The sequence below is a fragment of the Lethenteron reissneri genome, chromosome 40 (assembly GCF_015708825.2).
Source record: "Lethenteron reissneri isolate LAM-NWPU_2019-01 chromosome 40, ASM1570882v1, whole genome shotgun sequence".
Taxonomy (NCBI): domain Eukaryota; kingdom Metazoa; phylum Chordata; class Hyperoartia; order Petromyzontiformes; family Petromyzontidae; genus Lethenteron; species Lethenteron reissneri.
The window spans coordinates 2,642,429-2,662,737 of record NC_083818.1 but is presented as its reverse complement, the minus strand read 5'-3'; the positions used below and the strand labels follow the sequence as shown (position 1 = coordinate 2,662,737).

The window sequence follows — 20,309 nt, the reverse complement described above, 5'->3', positions numbered from 1 at the left end:
TACACATATAAATAGGCATTCGTATACACGCGTACATACAAAGATAAAAAAAAGATCCCCCGTATAGCCTTAACAGACTGTTGGGGCAAGTGCTGTTAGCGAGCACCTACACGCGTACATACATACACACACACGCGCACACACAAAAGCACTCGCGCGTTCACGGTGAACGCACCCAGTGGGGTAAGAATTCACCCCGGGGCAGTTTGAGGATCCGTAACGATCCCCGCTCTCACGATTCCATCCGAGAGTCGATGTTTTTGTTATGTTGGTGTCCCTAGTCATGTGACACCCATCAGCAGTCACGTGACACCCATCAGCAGTCACGTGATCTCGTCACGCACACCACGCTGGTGTTTCCCGCACCCGCGATCCAGTGCGTGTATCTAACCCGTATCGCTACGGTAATTACCATGCCCATTATCCACCCAAGAAAGCCTCACCGAGTCTCAAGACTCGTTTTCACGAGAGTCCTGCTACATTGCGATGTTTGGCCAATTGCATCAATGAGTGTGTGGCTTCGTGTAAGTTTATGGGTCTCTGTGCCAGTCCATGGATCTCCGTGCAAGCACCGATGAACCTCTGTGCGAGTCTATGGGTCTATGTGCCAGTCTATGGATCTCAGTGCGAGCCCCTGTGAGCCTCTGTGCGGGTCTATGGGTCTCTGTGCCAGTCTATGGATCTCCGTGTGATCGCCTGTGCGGGTCTATGGGTCTCTGTGCCAGTCTATGATTCTCAGTGCGAGCACCTGTGAGCCTCTGTGCGGGTCTATGGGTCTCTGTGCCAGTCTATGATTCTCAGTGTGATCGCCTGTGAGCCTCTGTGCGGGTCTATGGGTCTCTGTGCCAGTCTATGAATCTCAGTGTGATCACCTATGAGTCTCCGTGCGAGTCTATGGGTCTCTGTGCCAGTCTATGAATCTCAGTGTGATCACCTATGAGTCTCCGTGCGAGTCTATGGGTCTCTGTGCCAGTCTATGAATCTCAGTGTGATCACCTATGAGTCTCCGTGCGAGTCTATGGGTCTCTGTGCCAGTCTATGAATCTCAGTGTGATCACCTATGAGTCTCCGTGCGAGTCTATGGGTCTCTGTGCCAGTCTATGAATCTCAGTGTGATCACCTATGAGTCTCCGTGCGAGTCTATGGGTCTCTGTGCCAGTCTATGAATCTCAGTGTGATCACCTATGAGTCTCCGTGCGAGTCTATGGGTCTCTGTGCCAGTCTATGAATCTCAGTGTGATCACCTATGAGTCTCCGTGCGAGTCTATGGGTCTCTGTGCCAGTCGATGGGGTCTTTACGTCTGGAAAGCATCACCGGAGTCTCAAGACTCGTTTTTCAGGAGGGTCCTGCTGCAGTTGGGAACGTCTTGCTGCGTATTTTTACCGAATGCGTGGGAGGAAACGGGAGAGCCCCTCGCCCTGGTCCGCGTGTGCCTCTCTCTCCCGAGTCCCCCCCGAGTCGAGACTCGGGGGGGACTTTCCCGCGGAACGACGCTGCGATTGTCATACCCGCCGCAGGACGACGGCTGGAGTCGATCGTCGCCGTTCACCTGGAGGTTTCAAAAGCCGCAGTTTCGTTTCCTCCTTTTGAAGTTTAACTTTTGCGAGCAGGCTGCCGTTTTACTCGCCGGGGTCTTCAAACGCCACCGTCTGTTTGACAGGATGTGAAGGGGACAGTTTTTTTTTCTTTCCCCCCTGTGACTGCCGCTTGCTTGGGATTGCAGTGAGAGGCAGGCAGACAGAGGAACACGTGGATTAACGAACAAAGACAAAGATCCCCCGTGCAGCCTTAACAGACTGTTGGGGCAAGTGACGTTAGCGAGAAGCACCTGTGAAGGCCGGCACGGCACTGTGCCCGGCCGCCTTTGTCTCCCCATTGGGGATGTTCACACAGAGGCACCAGGTACTCATTTGAGGCTGAGTGGACCTAGGGGAGGCCAAGGACCGGTTCAGATGATCGTCAATGGTGTTTGACATAAGCGGAAATCGAACCCGGGTGGCCGTGTTCGTAGCGCAGCGTGCTAACCGCTGCGCTACCGCTCCCCACACAGAAGTACACACACACACACTCACACGTTTGCTAAAAGAAGTACAAAGACCCCTGTGCGGCCTCTAACAAACTGTTTGGCCAAGCTCTGTTGAGCGAGCCCCTTCTATTACTCGTTAATCACTCGATTGGGGGATCACACACACATAGTAGTAGCAGCAGCAGCAACCGTCGCCTGCCCCCTGCTGGCAGGCTCATGCCCCAGGTCGCTCAGGAAACACGAGACGCCCTATATGCTGGCCTCTTTGAAGTTCTCAGCTGGTAAAACCAAATCGACTTGAAACTTGAAAGTGAACGTGACCGCCGACGACAATTATCTTGGGTGATGGCAGGGTGGTGGGTGTGGTGCGGGATGGTGGATGGCCCAGATAAAACCACATGGGCGAGTGTGAGTCAGGGTACTGCCGATGGCGTTGTTCACCCACGCAGGCAGCGGGGCGGAGGAGGGAGAGACACGGAGCGCTTTGGGAGTTTTCGTTGCTTCTTCAAGCAACCAGACGGCTCGTGCTTGCGGTCGCAGGGGACAGCGACCCACAGCAAGTGGGGAGCGGCTGATAATGACGCGCGCACGCAAAGATATTACATCTATCTTTCAGCACGTGTGTGTCTGTGCGCGCGTATGTTTGAGTGTGTCAGTGTACGTGTGTGTGCGTGTATACGTGTGAGTGTGTGTGTACGTGTGTGTGCGTGTGTACGTGTGAGTGCGTGTGTACGTGTGTGTGCGTGTGTACGTGTGTGTGCGTGTATACGTGTGTGCGCGTGTGTACGTGTGTGCGTGTGTACGTGCTAGTACGTGTGTACGTGTGTGCGTGTGTACGTGTGTGTGCGTGTGTACGTGTGTGTGCGTGTATACGTGTGAGTGCGTGTGCGTGCGTACGTGTGCACGTGTGTGTGCACGTGTGTGTATACGTGTGTGTGTGCGTGTGTACGTGTGTGTACGTGTGTGTGCGTGTGTACGTGTGTGTGCGTGTGTACGTGATTTGTTTACCTTTCTTGTACTTTGCACTCCTATCGTGTTTTTTGTCCTGTTTGTTGTTGTAACATTCTGACCCCGTGCCCGGACAAACAAAGATTCTGATTCCGAGTGCGTGTGCACGTGCGAGTGCGTGTGCACGTGCGAGTGCGGCACGTGGGGAGCAGTTGGCGCGCGGCACTACGAACCCGGAGAACCGAGTTCGATTCCCGCTCATGGCCAACACCAGCGACGATTAAATGAACCAGCCGGGCGGGGTGTTGGCCACCCACCACCTCGTGTGCTGTCGGCCTTGAAAGGTGCTTCCGAACAGCACTCGTCCCAACAGTCTTGATGTTTGTTTTTTTGCGGTGTGTGTCAGCGTGCACGCGCGAGTGCGGTACACGTGTGTGTGTGTGCGCGCATGTGCGGTACGTGTTCGTTTGCGGTGCGCGCTGTTCACCTTGTGTGAAGGCGCTGCCGGTGGCGTAGATGTTTTCGGGAGCGCCGCCCCCCACGAGCCAGCACACCGTGTCCACGTCGTGCACCACGCTGTCGTAGAATATCCCTCCTGCTAGAAAAGACAAAACATCCCCCCCCCAGCACAGCCTCAATACTCGCTTGGGGCAAGTGCTGTTGGCGAGCGTCGAGGGGGGTGGGTGGCCAGCACCACGCCCGGCCGCCTTTGTCTCCCGAGTGGCGATGTTTACACGCCGCACCAGGTGCTAGTTTTTAGGCCGAGTCGACCTCGGGGAGGCCCAGCTCCAGCTGGTCACCGGTGCTGGTGGCTGTCGGCGAGGATCAAACTCGGACCGCCGGGTTGGAGCGTAGTGAGCTAACCGCAGCGCCACCACTCCACACACACACACCGACATCCACTGTGGTGATACACACCACCTGGTCCCCCGGGGGTGGAACTCCCCACCCACCATGGGAGATCAGGCTCTCAGTGTTCATATATATAAATATATAAATATATTTTAAAACTTTTTTTATTTAAGCTTTGTTCCTGTCTGGCTCTTAATGCTGCTAGCCGGCTCCTTCTCTATCATCTTTGTCACGTTTCATTCGTGGGGCATTGAGACCTCATCGAAGCCCTTCATATGTGAAAACTATTCTTGCAATGAAGGAATGTTGAACTTCTTTGTCACCGTACGTCGCCAACCGTGCTAATCGGAGGTGCGGTGGGGGGGAAGGACAACAAACTAAACACGGAAAGCAGTTCTCGAGACGTGAGTTTTCAATCTAGATTGAAACGTGCATAGCTCTAGTGCAGGGGTCGGCAACCTACGGCTCCGGAGCCGCATGCGGCTCTTTACGGGCTGCTTCTTGACGATATGTACGTATGTACTCAGATGCATTGCGGCTCTTGAAATACAGAATTTTGTACCGAATTGGAAAGAAATGGCTCTTCTTGTTATTTTGGTTGCCGACCCCTGCTCTAGTGGCTTCCTAATATCTGAAGGAAGAGCGTTCCAGACGGCCGCAGAAGCGCATCTGAAAGCTCCGCGCGATACGGTGACCACCGTAATTGTTCTATGGTTAGCCAGAAGCCGTTGCTGCGAGGATGACCGGAGTTTGCGTGATAATGGTTTAAGCTTCTTGATGAGATCAGCAAGGTATTGTGGGTCATTTGTGGCAAGCACTTGGTGTGTAATAAGCGTGAAAATGTAATGAGTTACGATTCGTATTTCGTGCACAACAGCCACCGTTCGCCAACAAGGAGGGCACAGGACAGACCCCATTTGCCAGGGGTTGACTGACCGAGTTGACTGGCAGATGCACCAGCTGTGCTCCCCACTGTGCCAACTTGCGGTGTTCTTGCTGCCTGCTTCTCCACTCGTTGTTGTGAGCGTGGCTCCTCCGCCCTTCATTGTTGCTGGAGGGCGACTGCCTCCAACTGCCCAGTAGCTTCCTTCACGAGCCTCCTCCATAGAGGCCAATCTTGACACTGTTGGTACCGGTCACCAGCAAGTTCACTCGGCTCCACATCCTCTCGTAATGCATCAGTCCATCTATTGTCTAGCCAGTGCCACACCCATTTATCTACCTCTATCTGGCCAAACAGAATCCACTTGGGCATACTGTGGCTGGGCATGCGGGCTATATGACCCAGCCAACGCAGCTTCGAATGTGCCGGAGGAGCTCACCGATGGGACTGCGTCACAGAATCTTTCAAGGATCTGCGAGCTCCTCACACAATCGAGCCTGGTCAATCCCAGGAGAGACCGTAGGCAGGCCAGCCTGAACGTGTCAAACCGGCGAAGCCGTTCCTGCACATATGAAAGACGCGATCGTTGGGGAGCGACTGGGGCCCAGGCAGCTTCAACGCGGCACCAGTCTTTGGCGCCGGAACGCCGCTCGACCGACTCGGAGCGAGACCTCCGCTGCAACACCGATGGTGGCGACGAAACGGCCAGGCACGAGAACTCCTTCCAACCCTCTCCACAGCCACCCCCCTCTTTACTCGTCGAGAGCCAAGGCGGTGGAGTGTGTGATGACATAAGAGTACCTAGGCATGCGCTTTGTTTTTGGTGGGTTTGACGGGGAGGCCCAACCTGTTTCATGGCACGCTGCGTGTTCGGCAGCAGAGCCTCCATCTGCCCAGAGTGAGCAGCAATTACAAATGCATCGGTAAACGACCATATTATATACTGTTAGACCGTGAGGCTATGTGACTGGGTCTACCATCAACAACCTGTGACCACCACCCCATCCTAACAGCGCCGCACGGCCCTCTGACCCTCCGAGCGGAGGCTGCGGTAAGCCTCCTCATTCTGGGGCGTGGGGACATTGTAGACGGTGGGAGTGGATCCGCCGCTTTCCCTAAGCTAGCTGGAACACCTCCTCCTCCGTCAGCCAGGGATTCTGGGGAGGTCTCGACTTGGTAGCCCAATGCATGAGCCACAGTCCTGAACCTCACCCATTTTCCCCGTGGTTTCAGGATGAGGTAGGAGAGGGGGGCGGAAATGACAACACCATCTACAAGCAATAATCACCTTGCATACACATACCACATCCCAACACTGAAATTAAACACACCACCTGCTCTCACACACACACACACCCCCTCTGTGAGCCACACCCCTCTGTATTCCACACACCCTGTCTGACCCACACACACACCTGTGACCCACACACACACCTGTGAGCCACACAAACCCTGTGTCACACACACCTGTGACCCACACACACCTGTGACCCACACAAACCCTGTGACTCACACACACACCTGTGACCCACACACACCCTCTGTGACCCACACGCACACCTGTGACCCACACGCACACCTGTGACCCACACACACACGATGTGACCCACACACACACGATGTGACCCACACACACACCTGTGACTCACACACGCACACCTGTGACCCACACGCACACCTGTGACCCACACGCACACCTGTGACTCACACACACCCTCTGTGACCCACACACACACCTGTGACCCACACACACACCTGTGACCCACACACACACGATGTGACCCACACACACACCTGTGACCCACACACCTGTGACACATACACACGCACCTGTGACACACACACACACCTGTGACACACACACACACCTGTGACACACACACACCTGTGACACACACACACACCTGTGACACACACGCACCTGTGACACACACACACCTGTGACACACACACATCTGTGACACACACGCACCTGTGACCCAGACACACACAATGTGACCCACACACACACGCTGTGACCCACACACACGATGTGACCCACACACACGCTGTGACCCACACACACACCTGTGACTCACACACACCCTCTGTGACCCACACACACCTGTGACCCACACACACACGCTGTGACCCACACACACGCTGTGACCCACACACACACCTGTGACCCACACACACACCTGTGACACACACACACACCTGTGACACACACACACACCTGTGACCCACACACCTGTGACACACACACACGCACCTGTGACACACACACACGCACCTGTGACACACACACACCTGTGACACACACACACACCTGTGACACACACACACACCTGTGACCCACACACACACCTGTGACCCACACACCTGTGACACACACACACGCACCTGTGACACACACACACCTGTGACACACACCTGTGACACACACACACACCTGTGACCCACCCACACACCTGTGACACACACACACCTGTGACACACACACACCTGTGACACACACACACACCTGTGACACACACACACACCTGTGATACACACACACACCTGTGACCCACACACACCTGTGACCCACACACGCACCTGTGACACACACACACACACCTGTGACCCACACACCCTCTGTATTCCACACACACACACACCATCCCATCGTTATTCCAAACACACGCGCGCCAACACACCTCCTCCCTCCGTGGCAAGCGCCCACGCGCACCCACCCAGCGCCCTGTGCAGGGAGCCCCCCGCCAGCCCGGCACAGACAAGGCCTTTAATAAAGGAGCTGTTTTCGGCTTAGGGAGGGCTGAGCCGGGATCTAATGAGGGCTCGCCATGCCGGCACGGCCACCGCCGCCGCACAGCCCAGTAACGCTCACCTGCAAGGGAGGAGGTCTGGGCGCCTAATCGGGTAATTACCCCACGCGCGCAGGGTGTGCACACGCCCACACACACGTGCACACACACGTGCATCCACACACTGCACACCGGCGCACACACACACAAAGCATACGCACACATGCGAGACTACACGCACTGCACACCGGCGCGTACTCGTGCACATGCATGACCACACATGCACAGCACTACGGCACGCACGCATGCACATTCACATGCATGAACATACACATTGCACACTGGCACACACTCACGCACACTGGCGCACACACACTCAAGACCACACACACTCACGACCACACACGCTGCACACTGGCACACACACACTCACATGGCCACACACACTGCACACTGGCACGCACTCACACACACTGGCACACACACACTCAAGACAACACACACTGCACACTGGCACACACACACTCACGACCACACACACTGGCACGCACTCACACACACACTCAAGACCACACACACTGCACACTGGCACACACACTCACGACCACACACACTGCACACTGGCACACACACACTCACGACCACACACACTGCACACTGGCACGCACTCACACACTCACGACCACACACACTCACGACCACACACACTGCACACATGACACACACACACTCGAGACCACACACACTACACACTGGCACACACACACTCACGACCACACACTGGCACACCACTGCACATTGGCACACACACTCACGACCACACACACTGCACACTGGCACAATCATGACACACACACACACACACTGCACTGGCACGTGCACTCGCACACAAAGACACCCTGACCACTCCGTTTTTAGGCCAAAAAGGACTGTAGGGGCAAGTGCTGTTTGTGAGTAGCACCAATCAAGGTTGGCACGGCACACGAGGGGGTGGATAGCCTGCATTACACCCAACCGCCTTTGTCTCCCCCAACGATGTTTGCACACTGTACCAGACACTCATTGGAAGGCGAGTCGACCTTGAAGAGGCCAGCCCAGGACCGGATCAGATAGTCGTCAGCGGTGTTGGCCGTGAGCAGGAATCGAATTCGGCTTGCCGGGTTTGTAGCGCAGCGCGCAAACCGCTGCTACACCACCGCTCACACTCGTAAGTACATTTGCACACACGTGAACTCACACAACAACCGCCATTCGCCACTAAGTGGTAGTGACGTCACCACGACGCTTGTGCCAGGCCATGTGCACCTTGAGGCCATGTGAAGTGTCGAACGCCCGCTTGCATGAGGTCACGGGGCAGACCCAGGTGCCACGGGTCGACTGACTGAGATGACTGACGCATGTACACACATTGACACAGGTACCTGCCCGAGACATTGGCTCCCTTCTGATCAGACGTGTTCTGTATGCCGATGGCTTGGTTATTGCCGCTCACTCTGAGGAGGAGTTGAAGAGTCCGATGCTGAACCTGGAACGTGCCACTAAGAGGTGGGGCCTTACCATCAGTCCCACAAAAAACAAACCACCTGCCTGGGTATTTCATGTCATCAAACGCTCCACGCCCTCAACTCCCCGTGAGTGATGGGGTGATTGTGGAGAGAGTGAAGGAGTTCCCATACCTGGGCAGTGTGTTCATGACCAGCTCTGTTTTGCCAGCGGAAGTCTAATTTTGGAACAGTCGAGCGGCATTATCTTTCCATCGGCTGCGTAACGCAGCGTGGAAGTTACCTGGGTCTCTCGCTCCATACGAAGCTTTGGGTCTTCTCGGCCAGTAATACCCCTCCTTCTCTACGCTTGTGAAATATGGACCCCTTCACAGGGACATCTGCGTCAGTTTGAAACATTCAAGCTCTCCTATCTATGATCCATTACTGGATATAACCAGGCTGGATTGCGCGAGGAGTTCACAGATCCTTTAAATATCTGGACACATTCTCAGCACTGAGCTCCTCCGGCAGGTAAGGCTGCATTGGCTGGATCATGTCACCCGCATGCCCAGCCACCGCATGCCCAAGCAGCTTTTGTTTGGCCGGATAGAGGGGGTTAAACGGGTGTGGCATGGGCGAGAAAAGAGATGGGCTGATGCGGTACAAGAGAATGTGGAGCTGAGTGGATTTGCCAATGAGGTGTCAAAATCGGCCTCTACGGAGGAAACTCGTGAAGGACGCTACTGAGTAGTTGGAGGCAGTCGTCCTCCAGCAACAATGGAGGGTGGAGGAGCGACGCTCCCAACAATGACTGGAGCACCAGTCAGCTAAAACGCAGCAAGTCGTCACAGCGGCGAGCACAGGTGGCACATATGCCAGTCATCTCAGTCAGTCAACCCAAAACACCTGGGTCAAGTGGCCTCAAAGTGAACCTAGCCTGGGTCACGTGCTGTGGTGACATCACCGCCACTTAGTGGTGATCGGTTGTTGTTGGTGTTGTGTTCAGACATGCATTAGTGCGCGTCCGAGTTGTTAGCGCTGCGCTATGCTACGAACCCGCTTATCCGAGTTCGATTCCTGCTCACGGCCAACATTAGTGACGATTATTTGAACCGGTCTTGGGCCTCCCCTAGGTCGACTCCGCCTCAAATTAGTACTTGAGGCGGTGTAAACATCACCACCAGGGAGACAAAGGTGGCGGGACGTGGTGCTGGCCACCACCCCCTCGTGTGCCGTGCGGGCCTTCATTAGGTGCTCGCTCAGAGCACTTGCCCTAACAATCTGCTAAAGGCTATATGGGAAATCTTTGTCTTTGTTTATGAATATGGGGAGTGGTAGTGTAGCTGTTAGCGCACTGCGCTCCAAAACCGGTGACCCGAGTCCGACTCCAGTGACAACTATCTGAACCAGCCTTGAATGAGTACCTGGTGCAATGTGTAAACATCAGCACTGGGGAGACAAAGGTGGCTGGGCATGGTGTTGGCCACCCACCCATACCCTGGTGTGCCTTTTCGGTGCTTGCACTTGTCCCAACAATTGTCAGCTATTCAGGAGACCTTTGTCTTTGTATGAAAGCATGATTTGGTGCATGTTGGGCCCTATGACTGTATGAGTGTGCGTGAGTACGTGCGTCTCTATATGAATGTGTACGCCTTTGTTTTTTGTCTTTACGAATGCGTACGTGCATATTATTACCTGTGGTTATGTCTGTCTTTATTTTAATTTTTATTATTTTATTGTTATTATTTTGTCTAACTACGTGACTTTACCGAAAGACCCAAAGAATATGGGTATTTGTGTATGAATGTGTGGGTTTGTGTGTCTGAATGTGTGGGTATATCTGTCTGAATGGGTATATGTGTATGAATGTGTGGGTTTATGTGTCTGAATGGGTGGGTATATCTGTCTGAATGGGTATATGTGTATGAATGTGTGGGTTTTCTGTCTGAATGGGTATGTGTATGAATGTGTGGGTATATCTGTCTGAATGTGTATATGTGTATGAATGTGTATATGTGTATGAATGTGTATGTGTATGAATGTGTATATGTATATGAATGTGTGGGTATATCTGTCTGAATGTGTATATGTGTATGAATGTGTATATGTGTATGAATGTGTATACGTGTATGAATGTGTAGGTATATTTGTCTGAATGGGTAAACGTGTATGAATGTGTATCCGGTGCATCTATCAGTCAGCCAACCCATGGTCCCTGGGTCTGTCCCGAAGACCTCCAGTCAGCGAGTCTTCGACACGTCACGTGGTTCCAAGGTGCACCTGGCCTGGCACAGGCGCCGCGTTGATGTCACCGTCACTTAGTGGTGAACGGCAGGTATTGGTATGAATGTGTGTATGTCTGTATGAATGTGTGTGCGTCTGTACAAATGTGTGCGCGCGTCTGTACAAATGTGTGTGCGCGTCTGTACGAATGCGTGTGTGTATGAGTACGAAGGTATGAGCATGTGTCTCTTTGTCCCTACGTGTGTGTGTGCATGTGTGTATGCGTATGTTTGTATGGATGCACGTGTATGAAGGTGAGGAGCGGTTATGTAGCGATGAGCGTGCTGCGCTAAGAACCTGTCGACCCGGGTTCGACTGCCGCCGTTAGTCAACACCAGTGACCATTTTCTGAATCGGTCCTGGGTCTTCCCTTCGGTCGACTCAGCCTCAAATGAGTACCTGGTGCGGTGTGTAAACATTGCTACTCGGGAGACAAAGGCGGTCGGGAATAATGCTGGCCACCCACCCCTTCGTGTGCCGTGCCGGCCTTCATAGGTGCTCATGAAGAATGCTACTGGGTACTGGGAGGCAGCCGCCCTCCAGCAACAGCGGAGCACAGAGGAGTGACGCTCACAACAGTGGAGGGCACGGGTCAGTCTCCCCCAGTCAACCCGTAAAAGTCTGCTGAGGCTATACGGGGGATCTTTGTCTTTGTATGAAGGTATGAATGTTCGTGCGTGTCTTTGTCCCTGTGTGTGTGTGAGCGCGTGCACGCCGCGTGCGCCCCGGGGCGCTGTGCGGTGCGCCTAGGTATGCACCGCGTCGCACCGCTCGCTCGCTCTCCCCCACGCTCTCCCCGCGTTCTCCCCACAACAACGCGTGCCAGCGTGCGCACGCGCGCGTACACACACCACGGCGCGCGCGCGTTGTTCAATGTCTGACAAACGGAAGGAAGTCCGAACAAAAGACAACAACACGCACGTGCGCGCACACCAGCACGTACAACACACGACACATCGGCGCTGCCGAGGTGCAGGGAACACAATGGCCGACCGTGAAGTGAATGGGAATTGATAGCAGCCGGCTTAAACCTGAGCCACAGCGCGGTAGGCCCCAGGGCAGAGCCGTGAGCCTGCTTCCCCCAGCGCCAAAGACAAAGATCCACCCCCCCACCCCTCCCGTACGGCATCAATGGGCCGTCCGGGGGCAAGTGCCGTTGGCGAGTAGCACCTGCGGACGGCGCTCCGAAAGAAGGGGGCCCGCGGTGTGGCAGGAATCCACACTCGGCCACCTTTGTCTCCCCAATGCTGATGTGTACACACAGCACTAGGTAATCGTTTAAGGCCGAGCAGACCTAGAGGAGGGCCCAGCACCGGTTCAGATATTCGTCGCCACTTTTGGCCTTGAGTGGGAATTGAACTGGGGTCACTGGGTTCGTAGTGCAGTGTGTTAACCACTGCGCCACCGTTCCCCAAAAGGAACATACTGACACTCACTCCACGAAGACAAAGATCCCCCGTATAGCCTCAACAAACCGTTGGGGCAAGTGCTGTGAGTAAGCACCTATGAAGGCCTGCAGGGCACACGAGGGAATGGGTGGTGAGCACCACGCCCAGCCACCTTTATCTCCCCAGTGCTGATGTTTACACAAGCGATTTCCTGCTCGAACGAGCATTGAGGCAGTGCTCATATCCTGTAGCCCTGAGTCACCGATGGAAGTTCCACGTTCTTATGGAAGGAGCAAGTTTTTCTTAGAGAGAACACCTAAAAAGTGGTCCTAGTTTCTATTTACCCCAGGGGAAAGGTTAATGATGGGCCGATTTAACCCCCGACCAGGATTGGAGACTTGCAACCTTTCGATTGCGAGCTGCCTCCCTCCACCGCTGAGCACCCACCTAGCCGATGTTTACACACCGCACCAAGTACTCGTTTATGGCTGAGTACACCTAGGGGAGGCCCAAGACCTGTTAAGATATTCGCTGCTGTAATTGGCGGCGAGTCGAAATCAAACTCGGATCACTGATGTTCGTAGCGCAGTGCTCTAACCACTGTGCCACCGCTCCCCACGTGTGTACACAAAGACAAAGATGCCCCGTATAGCGTGAACAGACTGTTGGGGCAAGTGCAGTTAGCGAGCAGCACCTATGAAGGCCGGCACGACACACGAGGGGGCACGGTGTCGTACACGTGTGGCGTGTACATGCACACACGTACAAACACGCGCGTGCGCACACATACATGCACATGCACATATACACTGATACACACAAAACATACAACACACACACACACGTGTACGTACACAAACACATTAGCTCAAAACAAAAGTCCCTCGGGCTCACATATGCACGAATGCGCACACACAGACACGCACATTTACACTGGTACCCTCGCACATAAACAACACACGCACACACACAAACACATTATCTCAAAACAATCCTTCGCGCGCACACACGCACGCGCGCACACACACATGCGCACACACACACGTGCATACACACGCACGCTCGCACACAAGCTCGCGCACACACACGCGCACACGCACACGCGTGCGCACCCCTCTGAAATCACACCTAAACCACAGGCCGCCACATAATGATTGAACCCCCCCGTCCCCCCCCCACCGTCCCCCGTCCCCACACCCAGCGCTGCACCCCATCCTCTCTTCCCCGGGGCCCTGGCGCTCGTGTGTTTGGGTATGATTATGCGAGGGTATGTACTGTATGCAATACACCTGTACGTCTGTGTGTATGTATGTATGTATGTGAATCAGTGTGTGTGTGCATGTGTATCAGTGTGTGTGCATGTGTATCAGTGTGTGTGTATGTGATTGAGTGTGTGCGTGACAGTGTGTGCGTGACAGTGTGTGCGAGTCCGTACCAGACTTCTGCAGTAGGGAGTGAGTGTGTATGTATGTGTGATTGTATGAGTAAGTATATGAATGTATGTGTGTAATTGATGGTCGAACTGTGTATGAGCGAGTTTATGTGTCAGTCGAGAACGGTTGGGAGGTGTGGTGTGTATTTATGAGTGAGTGTGTGTACATGGGTGTGTGTGTGTCAGTACCAGGCTTTTGCAACAGGGAGTGTGTGCATGTATGTGTATGAGTGTAACCTTCATCAGCTAGCTGTGGGTTTGAATGGGGTCCTGGGTGTACACCCACCACCGGAGTGGAAGAATGGCAGGCGCATCTTACAGATGACAAGTCGATGGTCAGTGGGCAGATCAGCTCCACGGTAGATACTGGTGTCAAGGACATGGGCCCGCATCCGCTGTTCCATCACTATGTAGTCCAGGAGATATTCCTGCTTGGACCCGGCGTGCAGCCATGATGTTGTGTGGATGCGCCTATGCCGGAACAGCGTATTGGTAAGAACAAAGCCTTGCGCCGATGCCGGAAGAGCGTATTGGTAATTACAAGCCCATGGGCGAAAATGTCATCATCGCTTGCAGCTGGGGTTGGCATCGTCCCCCACTCCTCCTGATGTCGAGGGGAAATGGGCGAGGTTTAGGACTGTGGCTCATGCAGCTGCAATGGCTGCTTTTCGTACATGGTCCAGACCTCCCCAGAGACCCTGGCTGACAGAGGAGGTGTTCAAGCTGGCTGAGAAAAAGCGACAGGCCCACTCAATGGCTACAGCATCCCACGTCGGAGAATGAGGAGGCTTACCGCAGCCTTCGCTCGTAGGTTCGGAGAGCCGTGAGGCACTGCAAGGATGGGTGGTGGTCGCGGGTTGCTGAGGAGATGGAGTCTGCCTCAATGGCCCGCAATCACAAATCGCTCTTTAATTCCATCAAAAAAGTAACCTGCAGCGCCACACCTATTACCATCATTAGGGTAAAGAACGGTGATCCAATCTCCAACCCCCAGGAACAGGTTTGCAGATTTTCTGAGCATTTCTGTGAGGTCCTGGGGAAGGGAAAATCCCTCAGCCAGGAAAACAATGTGGGACAATGTGGGGATGACCCTGCCGAGACTGCGGTGCCTCAAATATTGGAGGAAGAAGTAGTCACCCCCTGTGAGTGGCTGGCTGAGGTGCCATCTGTTGAGGAAGTACTAAAGGCGATCCAGAGTCTGAGACCAGGAAAGGCACCGGGCAGAGATGATCTCCCAAGCTAAATGCTGAGGGGTGGCATTTGTGCACAAACTGCCCTACATGACTTCATAGCAACGGTCTGGACCACTGGACGGGTTCCACAGGATTGGAAGGATGCCCTGGTGGTCCCCCTCTTTAAGAAGGGGGACCGCACAGACTGTGACAACTACAGGGGCATCTCACTCCTCAGTGTGCCGGGAAAGGTCCTGGCAAGGATTATTCAACATCGCCTTGCTAGGCACACTGAGGAGAGGCTTGCGGAGCCCCAATGCGGTTTCAGGAAAGGGCGGTCCTGCACAGATGCCATATTTTATGTCCGTCTACTACAGCAGAGGTGTAGGAAATTCCAACAGTACCTACATCTCTGTTTTATTGACCTGGTAAAGGCCTATGATACAATCAGTAGGCCTGGGCTCTGGGTTGTTCTTCGTGCTTTCGGAGTCCCTGACCCTCTGATCACGATCATTTAGGGACCTTCATGATGGTGAGCGGGCCCGGGTAAAACTACGTGGCCGGGAGTCAGAGCCATTCCCTGTACACCTTGGGGTGCGACAGGGATGTCCCTCTTGCTCCCACATTATTTAACATCTATTTTGACCACGTAGTTTGTGAAGCCTTCAATAGCTTTAATGGAGAAATTTCCATCTGGTACAAATACAATGGGAGGCTGATTGATGCCCGGGGGCGGTCAAGGGATGGCTCCCTATTGCTCAACCATGTTATGTATGCCGATGATCTGGTAATTGCTGCTCACTCAGAGGAGGAGCTGGAGGCGCTGCTGCTGAACCTGGAGCTTGCTACGAAGAGGTGGGGCCTTACCATCAGCCCCACCAAAACTAAGCACCTGCCTGGGTATTTTGTACCATCGGACACTCCACCCCCACAACTCTCAATTGGTGATGGGGCAGTTGTGGAGAGAGTGGAGAGTTTCCCATACCTGGGCAGTGTGCTCACACATCCTTGAAAGATCTGGACAAGGTCCCATCGGTGAGCTGCTACGGCAGGCAAGGCTGCGTTGGCTGGGCCATGTAGCCCGCATGCCCAGTCACCGCATGCCTAAACAGCTTTTGTTCAGCCGGATCGAGGGGGCTAAACGGGCGTGGCACGGGCTAGAGAAGAGATGGGAGTGATGTGGTAGAGGAGGATGTGGAGCTGAGTGGACTTGCCGATGACTGGTACCAGCAGTGTCAAGATCGGCCTCTGTGGAGGAGGCTCGTGAAGGACGCTACTGGGCAGTTGGAGGCAGTCGCCCTCCAACAACAACGAGCGGAGCGCCGGGTGGCTAAAGCACAGCAAGTTGGCACAGTAGGGGGCACAGGTGGTGCATCAGCCAGTCATCTCAGTCAGTCGACCCGTGGCATCTGGGTCTGCCCCGTGACCTCCTGCCAGTGGGCGTTTGACACTTCACGTGGCCTCAAGGTGCACACGGCCTGGCACAAGCGTCGTCATAACGTCACCGCCACTTAGTGGCGAATGGCGGTTGTTGCTGTGTTTACGAGTGAGTGTGCGTATGTGTGCGTGTGTCAGTAGCAAACTTGTGCAGCAGGGAGTGAGTGCGTGTATGTCTATACGTGTATGAGTGTGTTTATGAGCGAGTGTGCGTATGTGTGCGTGTGTGTCAGTACCAGACTTGTGCAGCAGGGAGAAGTTGGGGGGCGGGTAGCCGTAGCTCACCGCCGCCACGCGTGTGATCTGCCCAAACTCCCCCCGCTCCTCGATGCGACGTTGGATCAGCTGCAGGGCTGGGTCGAACCGCCTGGTACACACAAAGACAAAGATCCCCCGTATAGCCTTAACAGACTTTTGGTGCAAGTGCTGTTAGCGAGCACCTATGAAGGCCGGCACGGTGCGCACGAGGGGGAGTGCGCGGCAAGCACCATGCCCGGCCGCCTTTGTCTCCCCACACACACGCACACATACCGCCTTAGTCCCCGGAGCGCCAATGGTTTACGTACTGCACCGGGTACTCATTTGAGGCTGAGTCGACCGAGGGGAGGCTCCGAAACCAGTTCAGATATTCGTCACCGATGTTGGTAGCCTTTGAGTGGGGATAGAACATGGGCCGTCACGTCCGCCAACTACCGTGCTACCGCTCCGCACACATACGCAGACACTCACACATAAACATACAAATACAAAAATCCCCATGAAGTGCTTAAGACTGTTGGGGCAAGTGCTGTTGGCGAGCACCTATGAAGGCCATGAAGGTGCACGAGTGGGTGGTGTGGTAACAGTACCATGAACATGCCAGGTTTCCTTGGTCTCCACCGCGCAAATTTAAGGCTGGGTCGACCTCGGGGGGGAGGCTCACAAATCAGTCATCATTTTCCACTGACGTTAGCCATGGGCAGAAATCAAACTCAGGTGGCTAGGCTGATAGCCAAGTGTGTGAACCGCACACGTGCACACACGCACACACGCAGGTAAGCCCTGGACTTGTCTGTGTTGTGGCAGAGTATGTGTGTGTGTGTTGTGGTAGGGTGTGTGTTGTGATGGAGTGTGTGTTGTGATATGATGTGTGTTGTGATATGATGTGTGTTGTGATATGGTGTGTGTTGTGGAGGTGTCTGTGTATTTGTTATGGCGGAATGTGTGTGTTGTGTCGGGGTGTGTTGTGGCTGGGGTCACAATGAGCTCACCTGCCTCCGTGTGATCACGGGGCGAGAGTCGCGGTGGATAATCCCACCGCGCTCCCACTTGTCACTTCTTAAACACACATTTCCTGGGATTTACACTAATGCCCCACACCCCACAATCGGTCCACACCCCGTCTCGCACACCCCGTCTAACGCACCCCTACTCACAACCCACATCCGTCTCGCACACCCCACACTCTCATCTCACTGCGTGTCCCCAAATCTTCGTGTTTCGCTGTGCCTCCCCGTGCCTCGCCGTGCCTCCTCATGCCTCCATGTAATTTCCCACGTGTCCCTGCACATGTCAGTGTCCCCTCACGTGTCTCCGCACCACCCGTGCCTCTCTCGCCTCTGTGCATTCCAGTCTCTGTCCAGGTCTCCTCGTGTGTCCCTACGTGTCTGTAAGCCTTCCAAGGCCTCCTTGTGTGTCCCCGCGCGCGCCACGTCTCCACCTGCTCCCCACCCCCCCCCCCCCGCGTGACCTCGTTTCTCCCCTCCCCCATGTCCAGACAGGTGTGTTGCGAGTCGTCAGAAACTTATGAAATTACCCTTAAGTAGGAGTCATTATAAGGGGGGCTCAGTGGTACGAGGGGGGGGGGGGGGTCGCCCCACCCTCGTGCGGTTTCAACGACGGTCACAACCACATGCAACAAACCCCATTCACATCACACACAAACACTCGGATCGTACCACACGGCCACACACAACCACACGTTACAACAAAGACAACCACGATCACTTGCATCACACGGCGCATTACGACACACAGGCATAATCGTACACAGCCATTCACAACCAGAACCACTCACAGCCACGCAAGACTACAACCACACGCAACCGCTCACGACTGCTCACAACCACAAGCAACCACGCAGAGGCACGTGGAGAGACGCACCGAGTGGTGCAAGCGGCACGTCACGGGCCAAGGTCTATCCACTGCTGGACACGTCACGAGCCCGATACTTGAAAAACTGTGGTGGCTGCACACGAGAAGAGACGTAGCAGTCCGCCCACATCCCCGCATGCCCCCCACCCCCTCCCCCCCCCCGTTAGCCACCACAGCCCCCCCCCCCGGCACCTGTAGAAGCCGCAGAGCAGTGGTTTGCCGGCGGAGATCGCCTCCTGGAAGCACGCGTCGCTCGCCTCCTGGCTCTCCCCCAGCAGGTGCTCGCACAGCACGCCCTTGCCTACACAGGGGGGTACACACAAGGATCAAAGACAAAGATCCCCCGCGTAGCCTTAACAGACTGTCAGGGCAAGTGCCGTTAGCGAGCAGCTACGTAGACCGGCACGGCACACGAGGAGGTGGGTGGCCAGCACTACGCCCGGCCGCCTTTGTCTCCCCAGTGGCGATGTTTACACACCGCACCAGGTACTCATTTGAGGCCGAGTCGACCTACGTGAGGATCAGGACCGGTTCAGATAATCGTTACTGGTGGGGGCTGCGAGCGGGAATCTAAATCAGTTTTCTGGTTTCATAGTGCAACGTGCTAACCGCTAGACTACCGCTCCCCACAGGTACACACACCTGACACACATACCAGTACACACACACCTGTACACAGGTACACGAAGGCCTGGTCTCCACCGCAGTGGTCCAAGGGAGCCCCCTGCCGGCCGGGAGGAGCGACGCGCGAGATGACGGCGATTCTGACCCCCCAGATTCACGCTCACCACTACTCGGTGCTGAAACCTCACTCACTCTCATCCCGCCCCGTCGGGCCTGTCCCGTCGGCCCCCTCCCGTCCGTCCAGTTGGCCCCATCCTATCGGCCCCATTCCACTCACCCCGTCCAGCTCGCCCCATCCCAGTAGCACCGTCCCATCTACAAGGACTCTCGCTAGTTCTCTAGTTTGTACAGCGCTTTAGCACAAGAAGAGGTGGGTGCACGTGCGTGTGACAGTAGGAGTGTGCGAGGGGGTATGGGTGTGTGTGCGTGAGACGGGGTACGTGTGTGTGTGTGTGCGTGAGAATGCAGGTTAATGTAACCATAAACACGCTGTTCAGGCATCGGCGCATCTACACATCAGGGATGCTGGACTGCTTTTTCTGGAATATTTTTTGCTGTTTTTTCCTGGATTTTCTGTTTGCACAGTCACTTTAAGATGTTTTCTTGTTCATATTTTTGTCTTGTTTGTTGCGGTTGCACCTGATTCAAGAGCCGAATGGCTCATAGGGCTATACCAAATAAATGAAACTGATCTGCCTACTAACCATCGGCTGGTCCTCTGCAAGATGCGCCTGCTAATCCTCCACTGCGGTGGTGGGCTTCCACCTAGGAGGAAGCCATTCAAAAGCCTGTTCTCGGCGAGCTGATGAAAGTTGCAAGAGAGAATTTCATCACCGCGTGCAGCTGGGGTTGTTATC

The 20,309-nt window shown here is 54.7% G+C and overlaps 1 protein-coding gene across 2 annotated transcripts in view; it reads right to left on the bottom strand.

Annotated features, from left to right (window-relative positions):
- LOC133352422 (uncharacterized) overlaps positions 1 to 20,309 on the bottom strand; it is a 50,443-nt gene that overhangs the window by 8,036 nt on the left and 22,098 nt on the right. For both annotated transcript variants that reach the window (XM_061568050.1, XM_061568051.1), the window contains 3 exons: positions 19,021 to 19,129; positions 16,932 to 17,062; positions 3,463 to 3,573 (listed from right to left, as the gene is read on the bottom strand). In XM_061568050.1, coding sequence (XP_061424034.1) covers positions 3,463 to 3,573; positions 16,932 to 17,062; positions 19,021 to 19,129 — 351 coding nt within the window. The remainder of the gene's footprint in view (positions 1 to 3,462; positions 3,574 to 16,931; positions 17,063 to 19,020; positions 19,130 to 20,309) is intronic.